The sequence below is a fragment of the Hyperoodon ampullatus genome (genome assembly GCF_949752795.1).
Source record: "Hyperoodon ampullatus genome assembly, chromosome: 11".
NCBI classification, from domain to species: Eukaryota; Metazoa; Chordata; class Mammalia; order Artiodactyla; family Ziphiidae; genus Hyperoodon; species Hyperoodon ampullatus.
This window is the reverse complement of record NC_136924.1, coordinates 29,553,719-29,574,884: the sequence shown is the minus strand read 5'-3', so window position 1 is coordinate 29,574,884 and position 21,166 is coordinate 29,553,719. Positions and strand designations below refer to the sequence as shown.

General features: G+C 37.7%; 1 protein-coding gene across 5 annotated transcripts in view; it reads right to left on the bottom strand.

Annotated features, from left to right (window-relative positions):
• The window catches only part of RIC8B (RIC8 guanine nucleotide exchange factor B), a gene marked incomplete at both ends in the record, with an annotated part of 118,106 nt that overhangs the window by 90,012 nt on the left and 6,928 nt on the right, over window positions 1-21,166 (bottom strand). For 3 of the 5 annotated variants that reach the window (XM_079714405.1, XM_079714408.1, XM_079714407.1), the window contains one exon: window positions 20,222-20,269. The exons of the other annotated variants lie outside the window; for them this stretch is intronic. In XM_079714405.1, the coding sequence (XP_079570531.1) occupies window positions 20,222-20,269 (48 nt within the window). The remainder of the gene's footprint in view (window positions 1-20,221; window positions 20,270-21,166) is intronic. 5 annotated transcript variants of the gene reach the window in all.

The following is a 21,166-nucleotide window of genomic DNA, read 5'->3' as shown; positions in this document are numbered from 1 at the left end:
CCAGGATCTACAATGTGCTTTTAAGAAAGGTTAGAGAGGATTCTGGAGGTCAAATTTAGAATTTTTTTATAAAAATCTAATGATGAGATTTTCAAAATGAATATTCACGCAGCTGGTTTCATTTATATTTAGTTTAATATTATATCTATACACTTTGGGGTTTTTATTCCTACTTGTAGTATGGGAAGCAACAGTAATTGTCCCTTTTTATTTAATGAATACTGTCCTTGTGAATGGGGTTTTTATCTCACTTCCTAAATTTCACCTTTAGCTCCCCTTCTTGCACATGTACATTTTTTTCAGTAATACAATCCTTCTGGCTATGTTCTATATCATGGTGATCCTGCCAAAAGACTGAAAAGAGAGTTCAGAGTAACAACAATTATGTAAGTTTGGCTCAAGTTTCTTTGCTAATTAGCAATCCTGAGAAAGACATGATGCATCATCAAGAGTTCATTAACAGATGGAAAAGACAGCTTAGGTGTAAATGAAAACTTAAAAACCAATCAGCTACCCTTTCTTTCTTGACTGAGGGCAAAAATGGGCATGTCAAAACTTTTAATTTCTCTTCAAACATAGTACCAGCCAAATCTGCTTCTCTTACTACTTAAGCAGGAGTCTTTATTTTCAGAAAGCCCTCTTCTCCACTAACTATGCAAAACATATATTAAGTTAATCCTGACAAATACAGAAGTATTATCATTTCTTGCATTTTAATTAGCCAAATGAGAAAAATTATCTCATTTAATTTTACTGAGTTCTTAGTCAAGTTATAGTTTTTTCTTAATTCTATTAATTTTACTTTATATATATATATATATTTTTAACATCTTTATTGGAGTATAACTGCTTTACAATGGTGTGTTAGTTTCTGATCTATCACAAAGTAAAACAGCTATACGTATACATATATCCTCATATCCCCTCCCTCTTGCATCTCCCACCCACCCTCCCTAACCCACCACTCTAGGGGGTCACAAAGCACTGAGCTGATCTCCCTGTGCTATGCAGCTGCTTCCCACTAGCTATCTACTTTACATTTGGTAGTGTATATGTGTCCACACCACTCTCTCACTTCGTCCCAGCTTACCCTTCCCCCTCGCCGTGTCCTCAGGTCCATTCTCTACGTCTGCGTCATTATTCCTGTCCTGCCCCTAGGTTCCTCAGAAACTTTTTTTTTTCTAGATTCCATATATATGTGTTAGCATACAGTATTTGTTTTTCTCATTCTGACTTCACTCTGTATGACAGTCTCTAGGTCCATCCACCTCACTACAAGTAACTCAATTTCATTTCCTTTTATGGCTGAGTAATATTCCATTGTATATATGGGCCACACCTTCTTTATCCATTCATCTGTCGATGGACACTTAGGTTGCTTCCATGTCCTGGCTATTGTAAATAGTGCTGCAATGAACATTGTGGTACATGACTCTTTTTGAATTATGGTTTTCTCAAGGTATATGCCCAGCAGTAGGATTGCTGGGTCATATGGTAGTTCTATTTTCAGTTTTTTAGGGAACCTCCATACTGTTCTCCATAGTGGCTGTATCAATTTACATTCCCACCAACAGTGCGAGAGGGTTCCCTTTTCTCCACACCCTCTCCAGCATTTATTGATTGTAGACTTTTTGATGATGGCCATTCTGACTGGTTTGAGATGATACCTCATTACAGTTTTGCATTTCTCTAATGATTAGTGATGCTGAGCATCCTTTCATATGTTTGTTGGCAATCTGTATATCTTCTTTGGAGAAATGTCTATTTAGGTCTTCTGCCCATTTTTGGATTGGGTTGTTAGTTTCCTTGATATTGAGCTGCATGAGCTGCTTGTAAATTTTGGAGATTAATCCTTGGTCAGTTGCTTCGTTTGCAAATATTTTCTCCCATTCTGAGGGTTGTCTTTTCATCTTGTCTATGGTTTCCTTTGCTGTGTAAAAGCTTTTACATTTCATTAGTTCCCATTTGTTTATTTTTGTTTTTATTTCCATTTCTCTAGGACATGGGTCAAAAAAGATCTTGCTGTGATTTATGACACAGTGTTCTGCCTATGTTTTTCTCTAAGAGTTTTATAGTGTCCGGCCTTACATTTAGGTCTTTAATCCATTTGGAGTTTATTTTTGTGTATGGTGCTAGGGAGTGTTCTAATTTCATTCTTTTACATGCAGCTGTCCAGTTTTCCCAGCACCACTTATTGAAGAGGCTGTCTTTTCTCCACTGTATATTCTTGCCTCCTTTATAAAAGATAGTGACCATATGTGCGTGGGTTTATCTCTGGGCTTTCTATCCTGTTCCATTGATCTATATTTGTTTTTCTGCCAGTACCATAACTGTCTTGATAACTGTAGCTTTGCAGTATAGTCTGAAGTCAGGGAGCCTGATTCCTCCAGCTCCATTTTTCCTTTTCAAGATTGCTTCGGGTATTCGGGGTCTTTTGTGTTTCCATACAAATTGTGAAATTTTTTGTTCTAGTTCTCTGAAAAATGCCATTGGTATTTTGATAGGGATTGCACTGAATCTGTAGATTGTTGGGTAGTATAGTCATTTTCACACTGTTGATTCTTCCAATCTAAGAACATTGTATATGGCTCCATCTGTTTGTATCATCTTGAATTTCTTTCATCAGTGTCTTATAGTTTCCTGCATACAGGTCTTTTGTCTCCTTAGGTAGGTTTATTCCTAGGTATTTTATTCTTTTTGTTGCAATGGTGAATGGGAGTGTTTCCTTAATTTCTCTTTCAGATTTTTCATCATTAGTGTATAGGAATGCCAGAGATTTCTGTGCATTAATTTTGTATCCTGCTACTTTACCAGATTCATTGATTACCTCTAGTAGTTTTCTGGTGGTATCTTTAGGATCCTCTATGTATAGTACCATGTCCTCTGCAAACAGTGACAGCTTTACTTCTTCTTTTCCGATTTGGATACCTTTTATTCCTTTTTCTTCTCTGATTGCTGTGGCTAAAACTTCCAAAACTATGTTGAATAACAGTGGTGAGAGTGGGCAACCTTGTCTTTTTCCTGATCTTAGTGGAAATGGTTTCAGTTTTTCACCATTGAAAACGATGTGGGCTGGTGTTTGTCATATATGGCCTTTATTATGTAGAGGTAAGTTCCCTCTATGCCTACTTTCTGGAGGGTTTTTATCATAAATGGGTGTTGAATTTTGTCAAAAGCTTTTTTTGCATCTATTGAGATGATCATATGGTTTTTCTCCTTCAATTTGTTAATATGGTTTATCACACTGACTGATTTGCGTATACTGAAGAATACTTGCATTCTTGGGATAAACCCCACTTGATCATGGTGTATGATCCTTTTAATGTGCTGCTAGATTCTGTTTGCTGGTATTTTGTTGAGGATTTTTGTATCTATGTTCATCAGTGATATTGGCCTGTAGTCTTCTTTCTTTGTGACATCTTTGGTATACCAATACCAAAGATGGTATATATATACCATCTTTGGTATATATATTGGTATATATACCATATATATTGGTATATATACCAATACCAATACCAGATGGTGGTAGTGGTATGGTGATGGTGGCCTCATAGAATGAATTTGGGAGTCTTCCTCCCTCTGCGATATTTTGGAAGAGTTTGAGAAGGATAGCTGTTAGCCCTTCTCTAAATGTTTGATAGAATTCACCTGTGAAGCCATCTGGTCCTGAGCTTTTGTTTGTTGGAAGATTTTTAATCACAGTTTCAATTTCAGTGCTTGTGATTATTGGTCTGTTTATATTTTCTATTTCTTCCTGGTTCAATCTTGGAAGGTTGTGCTTTTCTAAGAATGTGTCCATTTCTTCCAGGTTGTCCATTTTATTGGCATATAGTTGCTTGTAATAATCTCTCATGATCCTTTGTATTTCTGCATTGTCAGTTGTTACTTCTCCTTTTTCATTTCTAATTCAGTTGATTTGAGTCTTCTCCCTTTTTTTCTGGATGAATCTGGCTAACCGTTTATCAATTTTGGTTATCTTCTCAAAGAGCCAGCTTTTAGTTTTATTGATCTTTGCTATCATTTCCTTCATTTCTTGTTCATTTATTTCTGATCTGATCTGTATGATTTCTTTCCTTTTGCTAACTTTGGGGTTTTTTTGTTCTTCTTTCTCTAATTGCTTTAGGTGTATGGTTAGGTTGTTTGAGATGTTTCTTGTTTGTTTATTTATTTATTTATTTATTTATTTATTTATGGCTGTGTTGGGTCTTCATTGCTCCGTGCGGGCTTCTTCTAGTTGTCAGGAGCGGGAGCTACTCTTTGTTGTGGTGCACGAGCTTCTCATTGTGGTGGCTTCTCTTGTTGTGAAGCACAGACTCTAAGTGCAAGGGCTTCAGTACTTGTGGCTTGCGGGCACTAGACAGCAGGCTCAGTAGTTGTGGCGCACAGGCTTATCAGTTGCTCCGCAGCATGTGGGGTCTTCCCGGACCAGGGCTCGAACCCATGTCCCCTAAATTGGCAGGCGGATTCTTAACCACTGCGCAACCAGGGAAGTCCTGTTTCTTGTTTCTTGAGGTAGGAGTGTATTGCTATAAACTTCCCTCTTAGAACTGTTTTTGCTGCATCCCATAGGATTTGGGTCATCGTGTATTCACTGTCATTTGTTTCTAGGTATTTTTTGATTTCCTCTGATTTCTTCAGTGATCTCTTGGTTATTTAGCAGTGTATTGTTTACTCTCCATGTGTCTGTATTTTTTACGGATGTTTTTTTCCTGTAATTGATATCTAGTCTCACAGCTTTGTGGTCGGAAAAGATATGATCTATCCGGAGAATGTTCCATGAGCAATTGAGAAGAAAGTGTATTCTGCTGTTTTTGGATGGAATGTCCTATAAATATAATTAAGTCCATTTTGTTTAATGTATCATTTTAAGCTTGTGTTTCCTTATTTATTTTCATTTTGGATGATCTGTCCATTGGTGAAAGTGGGGTGCTAAAGTCCCCTACTATTATTGAGTTACTGTCGATTTCCCCTTTTATGGCTGTTAGCATTTGAGTTATGTATTGAGGTGCTCCTATGTTGGGTGCATAAATATTTACAATTGTTATATCTTCTTCTTGGATTGATCCCTTGATCGTTATGTAGTGTCCTTCTTTGTCTCTTCTAAGAGTCTTTATTTTAAAGTCTATTTTGTCTGATATGAGAATTGCTCCTCCAGCTTTCTTTTGATTTCCATTTGCATGGAATATCTTTTTCCATCACCTCACTTTCAGTCTGTATGTGTCCCTAGGTCTGAAGTGGGTCTCTTTTAGACAGCATTTATATGGGTCTTGTTTTTGTATCCATTCCACCAGTCTATGTCTTTTGGTGGGAACATTTAATCCATTTACGTTTAAGGTAGTTATCAATATGTATGTTCCTATTACCATTTTCTTAATTGCTTTGGGTTTTTGTAGGTCTTTTCCTTCTCTTGTGTTTCCTACCTAGAGAAGTTCCTTAAGCATTTGTTGTAGAGCTGGTTTGGTGGTGCTGAATTCTCTTAGCTTTTGCTTGTCTGTAAAGGTTTTAATTTCTCTGTCAAATCTGAATAAGATCCTCGCTGGGTAGAGTAATCTTGGTTGTAGGTTTTCCCCTTTCATCACTTAAAATATGTCCTGCCACTCCCTTCTGGCTTGCAGAGCTTCTGCTGAAAGATCAGCTGTTAACCTTATGGGGATTCCCTGATATGTTATTTGTTGCTTTTCCCTCGCTGCTCTTAATATTTTTTCTTTGTATTTAATTTTTGATAGCTTGATTAACATGTGTCTTGGCATGTTTCTCCTTGGATTTATCCTGTACGGAACTCTCTGCGCTTCCTGGACTTGATTGACTATTTCCTTTCCCATATTAGAGAAGTTTTCAACTATAATCTCTTCAAATATTTTCTCAGACCCTTTCTTTTCTCTTCTTCTTCTGGAACCCCTATAATTCGAATGTTGGTGCATTTAATGTTGTCCCAGAGGTCTCTGAGACTTTCCTCAATTCTTTTCAGTCTTTTTTCTTTATTCTGCTCTGTGGTAGTTATTTCCACTATTTTATCTTCCAGGTCACTTAACCGTTCTGCTGCCTCAGTTATTCTGCTATTGATTCCTTCTAGAGAACTTTTAATTTTATTTATTATGCTGTTCATCATTATTTGTTTGCTCTTTAGTTCTTCTAGGTTCCTGTTAAGCATTCCTTGTATTTTCTCCATTCTATTTCCAAGATTTTGGATCATCTTTACTGTTATTACTCTGAATTCTTTTTCAGGTAGACTGCCTATTTCCTCTTCATTTGTTTGGTCTGGTGGGTTTTTATCTTGCTTCTTCATCTGCTGTGTGTTACTCTGTCTTCTCATTTTGCTTAACTTACTCTGTTTGGGGTCTCCTTTCTGTAGGCTGCAGGTTCATAGTTCCCGTTGTTTTTGGTGTCTGCCCCCAGTTGGTAAGGTTGGTTCAGTGGGTTGTGCAGGCTTCCTGGTGGAGGGGACTGGTGCCTGTGTTCTGGTGGATGAGGCTGGATCTTGTCTTTCTGGTGGGTAGGACCGCATCCAGTGGTGTGTTTTCGGGTGTCTGTGATCTGATTATGATTTTAGGCAGCCTCTCTGCTAACGGGTGGGGTTGTGCTCCTGTCTTGCTAGTTGTTTGGCATAGGGTATCCAGCACTGTAGCTTGCTGGTCGTTGAGTGGAGCTGGGTCTTAGCGTTGAGATGGAGACCTGTGGTAGAGCTGTTGCAGTTTGATATTACATGGGACCCGGAAGTCTCTGGTGGACCAATGTCTTGAACTCAGCTCTCCCACCTCAGAGGCTCAGGCCTAATACCCGGCTGGAGCACCAAGACTCAGTCAGCCATACTGCTCTAGCTTCTTCCTAAAGCAGACGCAGTCTTGTAAATATTTCAAGCTATCCAGAAGAAAGTGCTTGTCTTGTACTGACTATGCCCTTTTTTTCTTTCCTGATTACGTCCAGAACTTTCACCTTTTCACTCAAAGGAAGCACTTTACATCCTCTCTCTTGTGTGTCCGAATTGCCAGCGTCTCTCCTCTTGCTTTGGGGTAGTTATTAAGTAAAATAAGGGTCATTTGAGCTCAAGCCCTGCGACACCCCAGTCAGTCTGATAACCCAGACGGCCACCAAGTGACTCACGAGCGGGCAGGATGCGCTGGACCAAGGGTGATTCACGTACCTCCGGGTGGGATGACATGCAAAGTTATAGTTTGACTACACAGTACACTAACAAGGCTGGATGATGTATATTCTGTCACAACATATATGCCATATTTTGGTGGTTGATATAGATCCTGATCCCATGGATTTTTACAGCTTTTTGCCTTTTTCAGTGTATCAAAGTCTTTCTGATGTATAGTCTCTTTGGAATTTCCTTACTTTGTCTCCAGTGCCATCTACTCCACAACACTCAACTCTTCACTCTGAACTAGTTACTCTATCTCTAAACCCCTAGTTCTCAGCTCTAGTAGCCCAGGCATGTATAGCAGATAGTCAAGGGCCCTGATGGTAAGCTGAAGTTATGGACTAACTGTTTGTATCCCCATTAAATTCATGTGTTGAAGCTCTAAGCCCAATGTGATGGTATTTGGAGATGGGGCCATGACGGAGAGGCCCTGGTCCTATGGGATTAGCACCCTTTTAACAAGAGACATCATAGAGCTAGCTCACTCATTCTCCACCCCCTCCCTTCTCTGCACAAAGAGGTCAAATGAGTACACAGTGAGATGGCAGTTGACAACAAGCCAAGAGAAGTGGTCTCAGAAGGAAATCTACCTTGCCAATACCTTGATTTTGGACTTCCCAGCCTCCAAAACTGTCAGACGTAAGTTTCTTTTGTTTATGCAACCTAGTTTTTGGTATTTTGTCACAGTAGCATGAGCAGACTAAGACAGCCAAGAATACGGACACGAGTGAAGTTGTCTCAACGAGACAGTTGTGATGTTAGAGGTCTTCAAAGGCACAAGAACACTAGTGGTGTAGCAGAAAAAAAAAAGCACAGAAACAGTTTGGGTTCTTTCTAATTCCCAGTTCTATTATTTTCTGAACTTGGATCTGGAGCAATTTACTTATTCTATCTGAAGCTAAATTTCCTCATGTGTAAGATAGAAAAATATCTATTTCACATGGTTATTGTGAAAGACCTATCTATATTATTAATATTATTATATTATTTAATATGGATAGCATCTGAGACAACATACTGTAAGGTGTAAGGCATCTACAAGTTATTTATTGGCAAACAGTACAATTGAAGTAAAGAAAGCACCTGGATTCAAACACTAGCTTATAGCTATGTGATCCTGGCAAATTTTTGGAAATCACTGTCCCTCATTTCCTCACCTCTAAAAATAGGGATAACATCTAGGGCTTATAAATATTAAATGAGATGATATAGTTAAAAATCTTTAGCATAGTGCTTGGGGTAGAATGGAGGCCCATGCACATTACATCATAAAGATGGCCAGGTGGACAAACAGATCAAGTAACATTAACAAGCACACTCTGCACAAGCACAATAGGGCTAGGAAATTTTTATCTATATTTTCCGTTTAATGACAAAGCCCCTTGAAAAGGAAAGTGCTGACGTTATAACATTGCAATTTTGTATTAATTTTATAGATTCTATACTGTTCATTTAGAATCTATAGAGTTCATTACTGAGCACTTATGTGCATAGCCCTGTTACAGGCACATAACTTAAAATGCTCCCAATTTAAAATTCAAGTACATGCAAACTATTCAAGAGAAATAAATTCTAACCAAGTGACAAGAAGTTTATTTTGGATTGGGGAGCTATAAAAACATGACTCAAGTTCTTTGTAATATTAGAGAGATTAAACACATGTAAAATGAATGAATAAGGAATATAAAGGTATTTCAATGCACAGCAGTTTAAGCTGTATATTCAAAGATTAAAGGAATAAACTACATATAGAGAATTTAGCCAGAGAAAGCTTCTTGATAAATGCGAGTGCTGGCCAATAAGTAGGGGGAAAAAAGTGAAAGAAATGGAGCAGGAAAAAGAAGATAGAAGACAAGCTAAATGGTGGACAAAGGCAGAGGCAGAGAGGGATAAAGTAGGAGGATCAACTAAAGCAGATTTAGAGTTCATACAAGTAAAAGCTTTCTAACAAGTAAAGTTATCTAACAGCAGAGTGGCTGCTGTGCGGTTCCCATTACTGAAAGTATTCAGTCAGAGTGTGATTACCCTCAGTGCAAGATACCTTAGAAGGAATCACTGCACTGGAAGATATTCTGGGTCCCTTACTATACTGTAAGTTCCCTGAGGAGCCACCCTGCAACAATGATCACTGAAGGTAGAAAAGGAGGCAGAGGACCTAGTTTGAGTCCCAGATTTTCCACTCATTAACTGTAACCTTAGGTAAGTCAACCTCTCAATTTTTCATTTATAAATGGGGAAGTTAGGAACACTGGAAATGTCTGTTCAGCCAAGAACTCTTTCAGGTCCTAAGAGTTTTTAATTAGCCAAAGATGTACATGTTCTCCACTTTCCTTAGTACATGGTCAAACTTTGTAAGGAAGAGCTAATTGCTGAGAAAAAAACCCCTAAATTTTAGGCAGGAAAAATAATAATAGTAAGAAAAAAAATCTGCAGCATGCCTAACTCCTATAGGTCAATTTCTGTACTGCTAATGGGGAGGGCTGACACTAGATATCCTTACTAGTTATCCTATCCAGTCATACTGCAAATCATATGCTTCTGTTTCCTGTCAATGGTCTTAATTAGTTCAACGTCAAAGCTTTGTTTATGCTCTGCATCGTGTCTCAAATTTTGGATGCCTACAATCAGAAAATAGAATCAATTCATAAACTATACAACAGGTCAATTCAATTATTAATGAGTGGCAGTATGGTGCAGCACAAGGGCTGTGGAGCCAGACTGCATAGGCTTAAATAATGTCCTCCTACTTCACTAGTTTAGGCATGTAATTTACTTCACTAGATAGGCAAGTAATTTCTTTGTGTGCTTTAGTTTCCTCATCTGTAAAACAAGTAAGATAACAGTACCTACTTTATAGCTTTTTGTTAAGTATTAAATGTGTTAATATTCATACAGTGCTTGGAATGATGGGCACGTAGTATTTAATAACAGCTTTATCGATATATAATTTACATTTCATAAAGTTTACCCTGTTAAAGTACATAGCTCATTGGTTTTCCGTATATTCACACTTGTGCAACCATCATCACTGTTTAATTTTAGAACATTTTCATTACCCTAAAAGGAAACCCAGTACCCATTAGCAGTAAATCCCCATTCCCCTGTCCCTAGATCCTGGGAAACCAATGATCTACTTTCTGTCACTACAGATCTGCCTATTATAGACATTTCATATGAATGGAATCATACATTATGTGGCCTTTTGTGTCTTGCTTCTTTCACTTAGCATAATGTGTTCAAGGTTCATCCATGTTGTAAGCACTTATCAGTTACTCTGTTCTTTCTTATGGCTAAATAATATTCCATTGTATAGATATAACACATTTCATTTATCTATTCACAACTGATGGACATTTGGGCTATATCCATCTTTTGGCTGTTATGAATAATACTGCTATGAACATTCAAGTACATGGTTTTGTGTGGACATATATCTTCATTTCTTTGGGGTAGATACCTAGGAGTACAACTGTTGAGTCATATAGTAACTCTGTTTAATCCTTTGAGGAATTCCCAGACTGTTTTCCAAAGTGGCTGCACCACTGTACATGCAGTAACCTATCAGCAATGTATGAGAGTTCTATTTTCTCCACATCCTTGTCAATACTTGTTATTATCTGACTTTTTGACCTTGGCCATACCAATGAGTGTAAACTGGTATCTCATTGTGGTTTTGATTTGTATTTTCCTGATGATTAATGATGTTATCTTTTCATCTGTTTATTGGCTATTTGTATATCTTCTTTGGAAAAATGTCTACTCAGATCCTTTACCCATTTTTAAATTCGGTTGTCTTTTTATCACTGAGTTCTTTATATATTCTAGATACAAGTCTCTTATCAGATATATGATTTGCAAATAGTGTCTTCCATTCTGTGGGTTGTCTTTTCACCTTCTTGATAGTGTCCTTTGAAACACAAAAGTTAATTTTGATGAAATCCAATTTATTTATTTTCCTTTGGTTGCTTGTGCTTTTGGTGTCCTATCTAAGAATCCACTGCCAAATCCAGGTCATGAAGACTTATCCTATGCTCCTGCTAAGAGTTTTATGGTTTTAGATCTTACATTTGGGTCTGATCCACTTTGAGTTAATTTTTGCAAATTTTTGCATACAGTGTGAGGTAAAGGTTCAATACATTCTGTTATACGTGGCTAAGTGTCTCAGTGCCATTTGTTAAAAGACTATTCTTTCCCCACTGAATGGTCTTGGCACCCCTGTCAAAAATTAGTTGACCACAGACATGTTGGTTTATTTCTGGACTCTCAGTACTATTCCACTCATCTACATCTATATCTATATGCAGGTTTTTTCCAGTAAATACATATTACAAGATCCACAGTTAGTTGAGTCTGCGGATGCAGAACCATGGATAGGGAGGGCCAACTATAAAGTTATACCTGGGTTTTTGACTACTCAGGGAATCAGCACCCCTAACCCCTGAGTTGCTCAAGGATCAGCCGTATTTATGTTTACCTATCCTCGTGTCAACACCACACTGTCTTGATTATTGTTGCTTTGTAATAAGTTTTGATGTTGGGAATTATGAGTCCTCCAAGTTTGTTCTTTTCAAGATTGTTTGGCTCTTCTGCATCCCTTGCAATTCCATATGAATCTTAGAACTGGCTTGTCAATTTCTACAAAGAAGCTACCCCGGATTCTTAAAGGTATCTCATTAAATCTGTAGATCAAGTGGGAAGTGGTGTCATCTGAGCAATAATGTCTTCCAATCTATGAACATGGGATGTTTTCCCATTTCTTTAGATCTTCTTTCATTTCTTTCAACAATATTTTATAGTTTTCCACAAAACAGTTACTGAGTTATTTCCTTAGTTGTTGCTCTAGGGCTTAATTAGTGTATGTATGTGTGTATACACACACACACACACACACACATACACATATATATATCTTAACTTACCAGAATTAGCTCCAGATTTAGATTAATTCCAGTGAGATATAGAAACATTACTTCTATATGATGCTATTCCTTTCCCCTCTTTTTGTGGCATTATTGTTATCCATAGTATAACAACAATTATTACTTGATATATAATTTTGTCTTTTGAAGACACTGAGGAGAAAGGACAGCAAGTATATATGTATAACTTTTGTTATATTAGCCTTCTTATTTATAATTTCTGGTTCTCTTGATTTTTTCTTGAGGATTAGAGTTACTATCTAGAGTCATGTCCTTAGTCCAGTACAGCTTTGCTCTCATCAACCTTTGTGCTATTTTTGGCAAATATATCACATTTCTATGTGTTACTGGCTGAACAATATATCATACACATGTTGTTTTACACAAATGCTTTTAAAATCAATTAAGAGAATAAAGGAGAAGAAACATGCATTTATATTATGTTTTATAATTACATAATTACCTTTACTAGTTCTCTTTTGGGGTTTTTTGTGCATTCAAATTGTTGTTGGGGGTGATGTGCTTTCTGTCTGAAGAACTTTTAGTATTTCTTGTAAGGTGGATCTAGAACAAATTCATTTTTTCATTTATCTAAAAATGTGTTTATCTCCCCTGCAATGTTGAAAGATAGCTCTGCTGGATATAAGATTCTTGGCTGAATTTTTTCTTTGAGCTCTTTGAATATATTCCACTGCCTCTGGCCTACATTTCTGATGAGAAGTAAGCTGTGTATATCACCGAGGTTCCCTTGTAAGTGGTGAGTCATTTTTCTTTCCCTGCTTTTAAGATTTTCTCATTGTCTTTCAGTTTCAGCATTTTTATTCTAGTGTGGCTGTGGATCTCTTTGAGGTTATTCTACTCAGACATTATTGAGTTCTCTGGATATGTAGATGTTTTCCAATAAATTTGGAAAGACTTCAGAATTTTTTTTTTAAAGAATGGTGCACTTATAAATATATTTATTTTATTTATTTTTGGACGTGTTGGGTCTTTGTTGCTACACATGGGCTTTCTCTAGTTGCGGCGAGCAGGGGCTACTCTTCATTGTGGTGCACAGGCTTCTTATTGCAGTGGCTTCTTTTGTTGCAGAGCACGGGCTCTAGGCTTGCAGGCTTTAGTAGTTGCAGCATGCGTGCTCAGTAGTTGTGGCTCACGGGCTCTAGAGCACAGGCTCAGTAGTTGTGGCTCACGGACTTAAGTTACTCCACAGCATGTGGGATCTTCCCGGACCAGGGCTCAAACCTGTGTCCCCAGCATTGGCAGGCAGATTCTTAACCACTGCACCACAAGGGAAGTCCCTAGACATCATTTCTTCAAATATCTTTTCTTCTCTTTTCTCTCTCCTCTCCTTCTGGTACTCCAGTTATGTGTATGTTGGTATATTAATGTTGTCTCATATTTCTCTGAGGTGTTCATTTTCTTTATTCTTTTTCCTCAGTTCTTTACCTTGTTTACACTATTGATTTATCTTCAAGTTTGCTTATTCCTTCTTCTGCCAGTGTGAACCCAGTGTTGGGCCTCTTTAGTGATTTTTTTTTTTCAGTTACTGTACTTTTCATTTCCAAAATTTCCATTTGGTTCTTTTTCTTTTTAATAATTTCTATCTTTGTATTGATATTCTTTATTTGATGTGACATTGTCATCAAACCTTGCATTACTTCTTTAAATATGGTTTCCTTCAGTTTTCTGAATATATTTATAATGACTACTTTGAAGTCTGTCTGTTAAATCCAACATCTAGTCATTCTCACAGGCAGTTTCCATTGCCTGCTTTTTCCCCAGTGCACAGCTCATTCTTTCCTGTTTCTCTGCATGGCTTTTGTTGTTGTTTTTTTTTTTTGAAACTGGACATTTTAGATAATATATTATATCAACATTGGGTAATGCTTATACCCTCCAAGATTTGCTATTGTTATTTTTTTATTTGCTCAGTGACTGGCTGAATTATTTTAGTTAAGCATATTTTCCTCCTCCTCCCTGCAGATGTAGCTCCTCATAGGGCTCACCCTTTTGTATGCCACAGTCATCCTGGGATAACAGTGGCTTTGGCAGGCCTCTCTTTGACTTTCTCTTTCCCTGACCACACCCAGCTGTTAAGCTCCACTAACTGCAGGCTGATTGATCTATTGTCTTCAACAATGTCCTGTGGCATAAACTGCTCTACAAACTGAGCCAATTTATTAGGACTCTTTTGAAGAGATAGTTCCTGAGGTAAGTATTTAAGATTTGTTCTAACTACAGGAGGGTTCCTCCCAGCTGTCTTTCCTACTTTTCTTTCTAGCAAACTACCTAGCCTTCTGGTTAGCCTTATATCTCCAGTGAATCTGTCAATCTCCTCCCAATTGCCTTTCACCACAACCTGTACTTTCAGGCAGGAACTTCACACTGTTGCAAATTAAGTTGGTTCCTTTCGGGAGAGATTCAGAGCTCACTGTTATAAGCTCTGCTTGTTCCTCTGGGCAAAATTCCTGAGCCTGGTTCTGATGCTGAGGGCGGAGACAAGAGCATGCTTCTTTCTGGGTGACACCTCCTTGAGAGCTCAACTGGAGAGGACAGGGGAGCAGCAGACCCAGAACTCCTCAGCTGGCCTCTTCCAGGGTGGAACCTGTGTCCCACCAGCCAGGGCGAGTGCAGCTGGGGCCCTAATATTCTCAGTGGTGCCCTACCCAAGGTAGAGCCTCTGTCCCATGAGTGGGGATTGGGTGAAAGAAGGGAGACCCCACCTCTTGGCTATATTCACCCAGAATTTTGTCCCAGCGACATGTAGCTCAGGCAGGATGAGAAATGCTGACCTTACCCCTGTCTCTACTGGGTAGATAGCCTTCCAACTGAGAGCTGAGGGAAGTGGGAGCTCCGTGTTCTTAGCTGCATCACTTTGGAAGAGAGTTTCCATCTCTCTCCACTGAGAGTGGGAAGACAGGGAGCAGGTCTCAGTTCAAATCCCACAGACTTTCACTCTTCTGACTGAGTTTTAGTTGATTGTCCTGAATAAGTGTTCCTTTATTGACTGCATGCTCTTAGGACTATTTCCAAAGACTTTAAATGGCTGTTTTTTAAAAATAACCAGTTTCATTGGGGAGCAGGTCCATAAAGCTCTCACACTGTCATGGCTGGAAGCAAAACTTCTTGATGAGTTTTTTATATGAGAAAAAGGATCCAAAACTCTAAAGTGTAAATCAGAGATACTACTCTTAACATTCCCAGGCAGAAATCCTAAAAAGTGATCCATACAGAGATCATGTATGGACTGCCACATCTATGGCTTACTAAATCAGAGGGGCTGTTCTGTTCTTTCTTCCCATATTTAGTCCTTCAATACCTTGGCAAAACATCTAAAATAAAAAATGGAGTCTGAAATGAAGTTTAAATTGTTTCATTTTTGAACTACTGTGAGGCATTCATCCTGGCCTATGATATAATTCAGCCTTCTAGTCAGGTTTTATGCCAGATCCAGCTGGACAGAAACTTTAAAAAGTAAAAGTTTTAGAACGCTTTTGGTAGTGTGTGTGTTTGTGTGTTTTAAAGAAATCAAGATGTTAAAAAGGATTATCTTTATAAAGTTATTGGTTTCTAAATGAGAATTGTACTTGCATCATATATCAAAGTATTCCCTAAGGTGAAGACATCAAATAAAATTTGAGTCAAATTTGCAAGACACACAAAGCTCATTTTGTTTAGTGAAAACTGAAGTTTAACAATTTCAAATAACTAAACTAAGTGTAAAAGGCTTTCAGAACAAGCATCCATGCCTCAAGCTATTCCTAAGCATGGATTCACAGTATAGGATTGATGGTTCTATCTTGGCACATTTTCCTTGGGAGACTCTAATATGGAAAATTACCCGTTCATTTTCTATAGTCCACAATGGCAACCCTCAGTATGCATCCGTAGCTGAGAAAGCACCAAACCAAACACCATAGGAAAATAGCCAACTTAGGAACTAAGGCCTAACGCAAGACCTGGCACACAGGAATTACTGAAAAAATATTTGTGGACTACAGAGATCTCTACTAATATGCCAAGTACATCCAACTTTGGGGGAAAAAAGTAAAAAGAAGAAATATTTCAAATGGTAGACTGGACTTTTGTGTTCAAATAAATTTATTTCACTCCATAAACTGGCTCCACAAGTGATACTATCTCCAAACCTAGTAACATTTTTATGTTCCCCCAAAAGGAATGTGTAAGATAATCACAAAGGCCCAATTTTAAAGAAAATAAATGATTAAAAAGTGTATTGGTCTTTGCTTATGCCCCCAATCACACTACTATAAAAGAATATATTATCACATATAATATGTAATTATCATATTCTTATATCATTATCATTTACTATAACAGAAAAGTTCAAAATACAGAAAAGAGAAATTAAAATATAATCCACAGTAATAATACTAAGCCACTGTTTTAGTGAATTTCCTTGTAGACATTCTTCTTTGCATAGTTTTTATTAGTTTTACACGGTTGTGATCATTCTGTATGAATACTTTTGTATTCTGCTTTTTCAGTAAACAACATTATGAAATGTGCTTGAGATTCTGCTCTCTAGTTAAGAGAATATCAAACTCAAAACCAAACCGTATGTACAAGTTATAGGAATTCTGGCCTCCACTCAAGCTCCAAGTCCCCTTTATTCATTTAACAGGTGTTTATTATAGGTGCCTATTTTGTGCCACATGCAGTGCTGGGGACTGAAAATACAAAGAAAAGTAAGCCAGAATTTTTGTCCTCAAAGAGTTCTCAACTCAGTAATTACTCTCTGCCTTCACAGAAGTATGAGCTTACCTATTTGAGTTTGAAGTTAATGAAATAAACGCTTGAAATTTATTTTTAACTTCACTCTTTTGAGGAAAATTACTAAATACATAAAGGTTTATCTCAGACAACAACTGAAGTTTTCTGCATTTAATATGGTTGTATTCTTATCGTACAGGTGAAAGAGCTGCAATTCTTTTAATCACTTTATGACAGTATTTTTCAACATTTATTGCAATTAGTTCTCTTTATTGGTCTTGAGATCAGTTGTATTTTAGAAACCAATATAAGAGCTTTCATTTCCTCAAGCTGTAAATTTTCAGATTATTCATCATAACTCCCTCCATCCTACATATTTGCATGGTATATGTGTTTATGTGCTGGTAGATAATCATAGCCACCAACTGAGGTAGAGAAGATGTAAAGCAAACGCTTCAATAAGCACAGGTGCTTATACCCAAATATATCATGAGCCACATGCACCTGGAACTATTTGCATTCTATGCACAAACATTAGCAATTGTATCTGACTTTACTTCTCTGGAAAAATTTAAGCATTCCTAGTTGGTAATTTCCTTTGATATTTTCCAGTTTAAGTCTAGTTGCCTAAATGGTGTCTCAAGGTATGAAATAAGAGATAAAACAAGGTACTGAGTCGTAATTTCAAACCTTCTGAGATATACCTCAAGTGGTAATGAGTGGGAGCCATGGAGCACTGAGCAGTGAAGGAGCTGCACACAATAGCCAGAAAACCTGTTCTCTATTCGAGGCTCCACCACTTACGAGTGATATGAGTGTTAACAAGTTGTCATTAACATGAGCCTCAGTTTTCTTATCCATAAAACTGGGATGGTGATATTCTCACCATACTTACAACATTACTGTATTACTAATGAAAAGCAAATCTTTCTAAAAATGCAAAATGCTACGTGTTAGGACTTAGATCTAAGGATCATTACTTTATAACCAATTCCTACAAAGTTCGTATAATCACGTTTTATTTTTTGAAAGGCTCTATTTCCTTAAATTTACTTATAGGTTGCCACAAGGTTTTACATAGAGAGGTGTGTTTTTCAGAGCAACAGCACCTGTAGTTTATTGAAAGGGGCGCTGCTGTTACCAAGGAGCTGCTGGTAGAAGGCTCCAGAGACATGTTTAGGAAAGAGAAAAAGAGAACTAGGGCAGCAAAACAAACTGGATGGTAATTTGAGTTCCTCTTATTTTAAGATTGGGTTTAATGTTGGAGACATGCCTACTATTCCATGCCTCTCTACACTGAGAACTTAAAAGGCTGTTAGGATGTGGAGCCTTTAGAGAAGTCCAATAATTTTGATTTCAAAGTCTTTTTAAGGACTTAGGCATGAAGAGTCTCTAATGGTTTTAACCCTTGGAGACTGAAATAGTTTTGTTTGCCAATGTTTTTCCATTACTGAAGATTACCTAGCTAGGTCCCTAATGACTTTTGTTTATATCAGACCTCCCAGGAAGCAGCAATCTACACGTAATACTGAAAGTAACACTAGTACAGTAGTTACTGTCACCAAAGATTAAAAGGCAGTAAAAGAAAATACTTGGAAAATGTTAGGTTTTGCTACTATCCTACAGGAAACAAACATGCTTTATTAATAACTGTGTGGGAAATTTTTTTCCCTTAACTGAAAGTCATATGGCGTTGGGGGGGGGGGGAATCTCTGTTTTCATAAACTTATTTTGATCAGTAAAAGCACTACCAAAGATTCTAGTGTCAGATTCACAAGGCACCACGGATCTATATAGTATGGATCCTCCCAACTAAACCAAATAGCAGCTGCCTTCCTAGCCTGAATACTATCATGAGTATATTAAAAACATGTTCTTTTTAACACCTTGTTTCTTTTTTCTTTTCATGTAACTCTCTCTCCCATTAGCACTAACAGTCTTTCTCCTTCTCCCTCTTCCTCCATCTTTACCACAGCACAATATTCCATTATGCAAATGTACACAAGTTCCTGCAAATATTCCCTAATTGCTGGAGGCTTTATTGTTTCCAATCATCTGCTACTATGTACAATGCTTCAGTGAATAACTTTGTTTACTTTATTTCAATCTGTCCACAGAATAGATCTAAAAGTGACACTGCTTGGTCAAAGGGCAAAATACATCTGTAATTTTGGTACATACCGCCAGTATATGCAAAGGTAGGAAGTAGGAAACAGAAGGGATGTGTATGTGTATGTAACTGGAAACATTTCATATTGCTAGAGCATAAATTACAAGGGAGAGAAGCAACCAATAGGCTGCAAAAAGTAGGCAAACCAGATCACTGAGCATCTAGGTCATGTTAAGAAGCTTGAACTTTATTCTATAGACAAAGAAAGTTACTCAAGGGTTTTAAGGTGGGGCATGACACAGTCAGATTGTTGTTATAGAATTATAGACAATGGACTGGAAGGGCATATAACTGGAAAAAGAAGGGATAGTTAGGAAACTGGTACAGTAATCCAGATGAAGGACTGAGCTAGGGCCGGGGTTAAGGAGAGAATGTACTGAGAAATCTTAAGAGGCAAAGTGAGCAGGGTGTAGACACTAAATATGGGGGTGGAGGTGAATAGAGGGATGATTTCAAGGTATGATCAAACCACTACCAGCAAAGCACCGGATTCAAGCTATTTCTCCAGCAGCAATAATATGTTTACAGATTCTGTCATGCTCTCTTACCTGGTCTTAGCATTTGTGAGGCCAGGGATAGCGGTATAGGGCCCAGCAAACAGACAGGCAGAACTGGTGAGCTTCTCCTTGAGCATCATGCTCTAATCAACTAAGTAAAGCAACCACTGGCGACCCCAACAGGCCAACATGATATTTAATAGCTCTATCCCTGATGCACCCTCTCATAATAACTCCTCTATTAGTAAGCCTCTTGACCCCATTTTCCTCTTTGCCCATGAAGTCAGTGACCAAGACAATTGCTGACAACATAAATAACTGCCAGCACAGGGAACAGTATGTGGTTGAGGGGCAGCTGCATGAATAGCTGTTTTTCCAAAACTTAACCCAAAGCCAAGCTTTACTGTAAACCCAATATTACAATATTAGCAATGCATTTTTGGCAGCCTGCAGTCCTGCCACCAAACAAAGTTAATCGCTGGAGATGAGAAGATATGGAGGAGAGTCCCCTCTGAACCCTTCCCATTCCCCTGATTTATGCAAGTGTAATGGTCCTATGGGGATGGAGCAGGAGGGTGTTATGTGCAATCCATACGAAACCTGGCACTTGTCTTTATTCTCAGAGTTTCTAAAAACCAAACTGAAGGGAAACTGAAAAGTAAACTATCAGATGAAATCAAGTCCACTGTTTATCAAGTCCATGAATGAAATACATACACATACACACACACAGAGTAACACCAAGGCTTACCTTTCTTTTATCTTCATCTGTTGATTCAAATTTGAAAGTAGCCCTATGCTGAAGAGGGAAAAAAGGGAAACAATGTCATTTTAAATACACAGATTTTTGATTTTGCTATGTTTAAAAATACCTAATGTCTGTAAAAAAGTTGAGACATATCATGTCTCAAAGTTCTTATTAAAGTAAGAGAGGCATGTAAGCAAATAATTGTAAAGCAGTACAAAAGACTAAAGCAAAAATATATACAGAAGAGACATAGTACTGAGCCACTAACTACCCAGGGAAATCTGGAATTCTTTGCATATAGTACAGAGCATTTGAGCTGGACCTTGAGAGATGAATAGGAGTTTGCCAGGCAAATGGAAAGCATTCTAGGGATGGAAACAAAGGCTCATCTGTGAAGTGGTATGATGTATTTGTAAAATAAGCAGCTCTGTCAGAGTGAAACACAGGACACATGTTAGGGGATGAGAGGAGTGGAGAAAGATGAGAATGGGAAAGTAGACTGGACAATATTAATTCCAGAAGGATCTTCCAATGTTGCTGAGGACTTTGTACTTTCTTTATCATACGCAATAAGAAATCACCAGAGAATTCTAGACAGGGAAGAAATTGATAGACTGGCATTTCAGAAAAGTAATTCTGTAAGAATGAGAGTTTAAATCATGGCTCCACCACTTATTAGTTAAGCAAGTAACAAATTATAACTGTATTTCCCATGTGAAAAGAGGGGGTACCTAGTTCACAAAGCTGCCGTGAGGGTTAAAACAGCTACGACATATAATGTACCATCTCAGTGCCTGGCAGATAGTAAACACTCAGTAACTATTAGGATGATAATAATGATGATGCCAATGATATTGAGGAAATATAATTGAAAGAAAAGAATGTCATGACTCTCCTGAAATGACTGGCAACACTGTATTTTCCACTCTGTAGCTGAAATAGAGAATG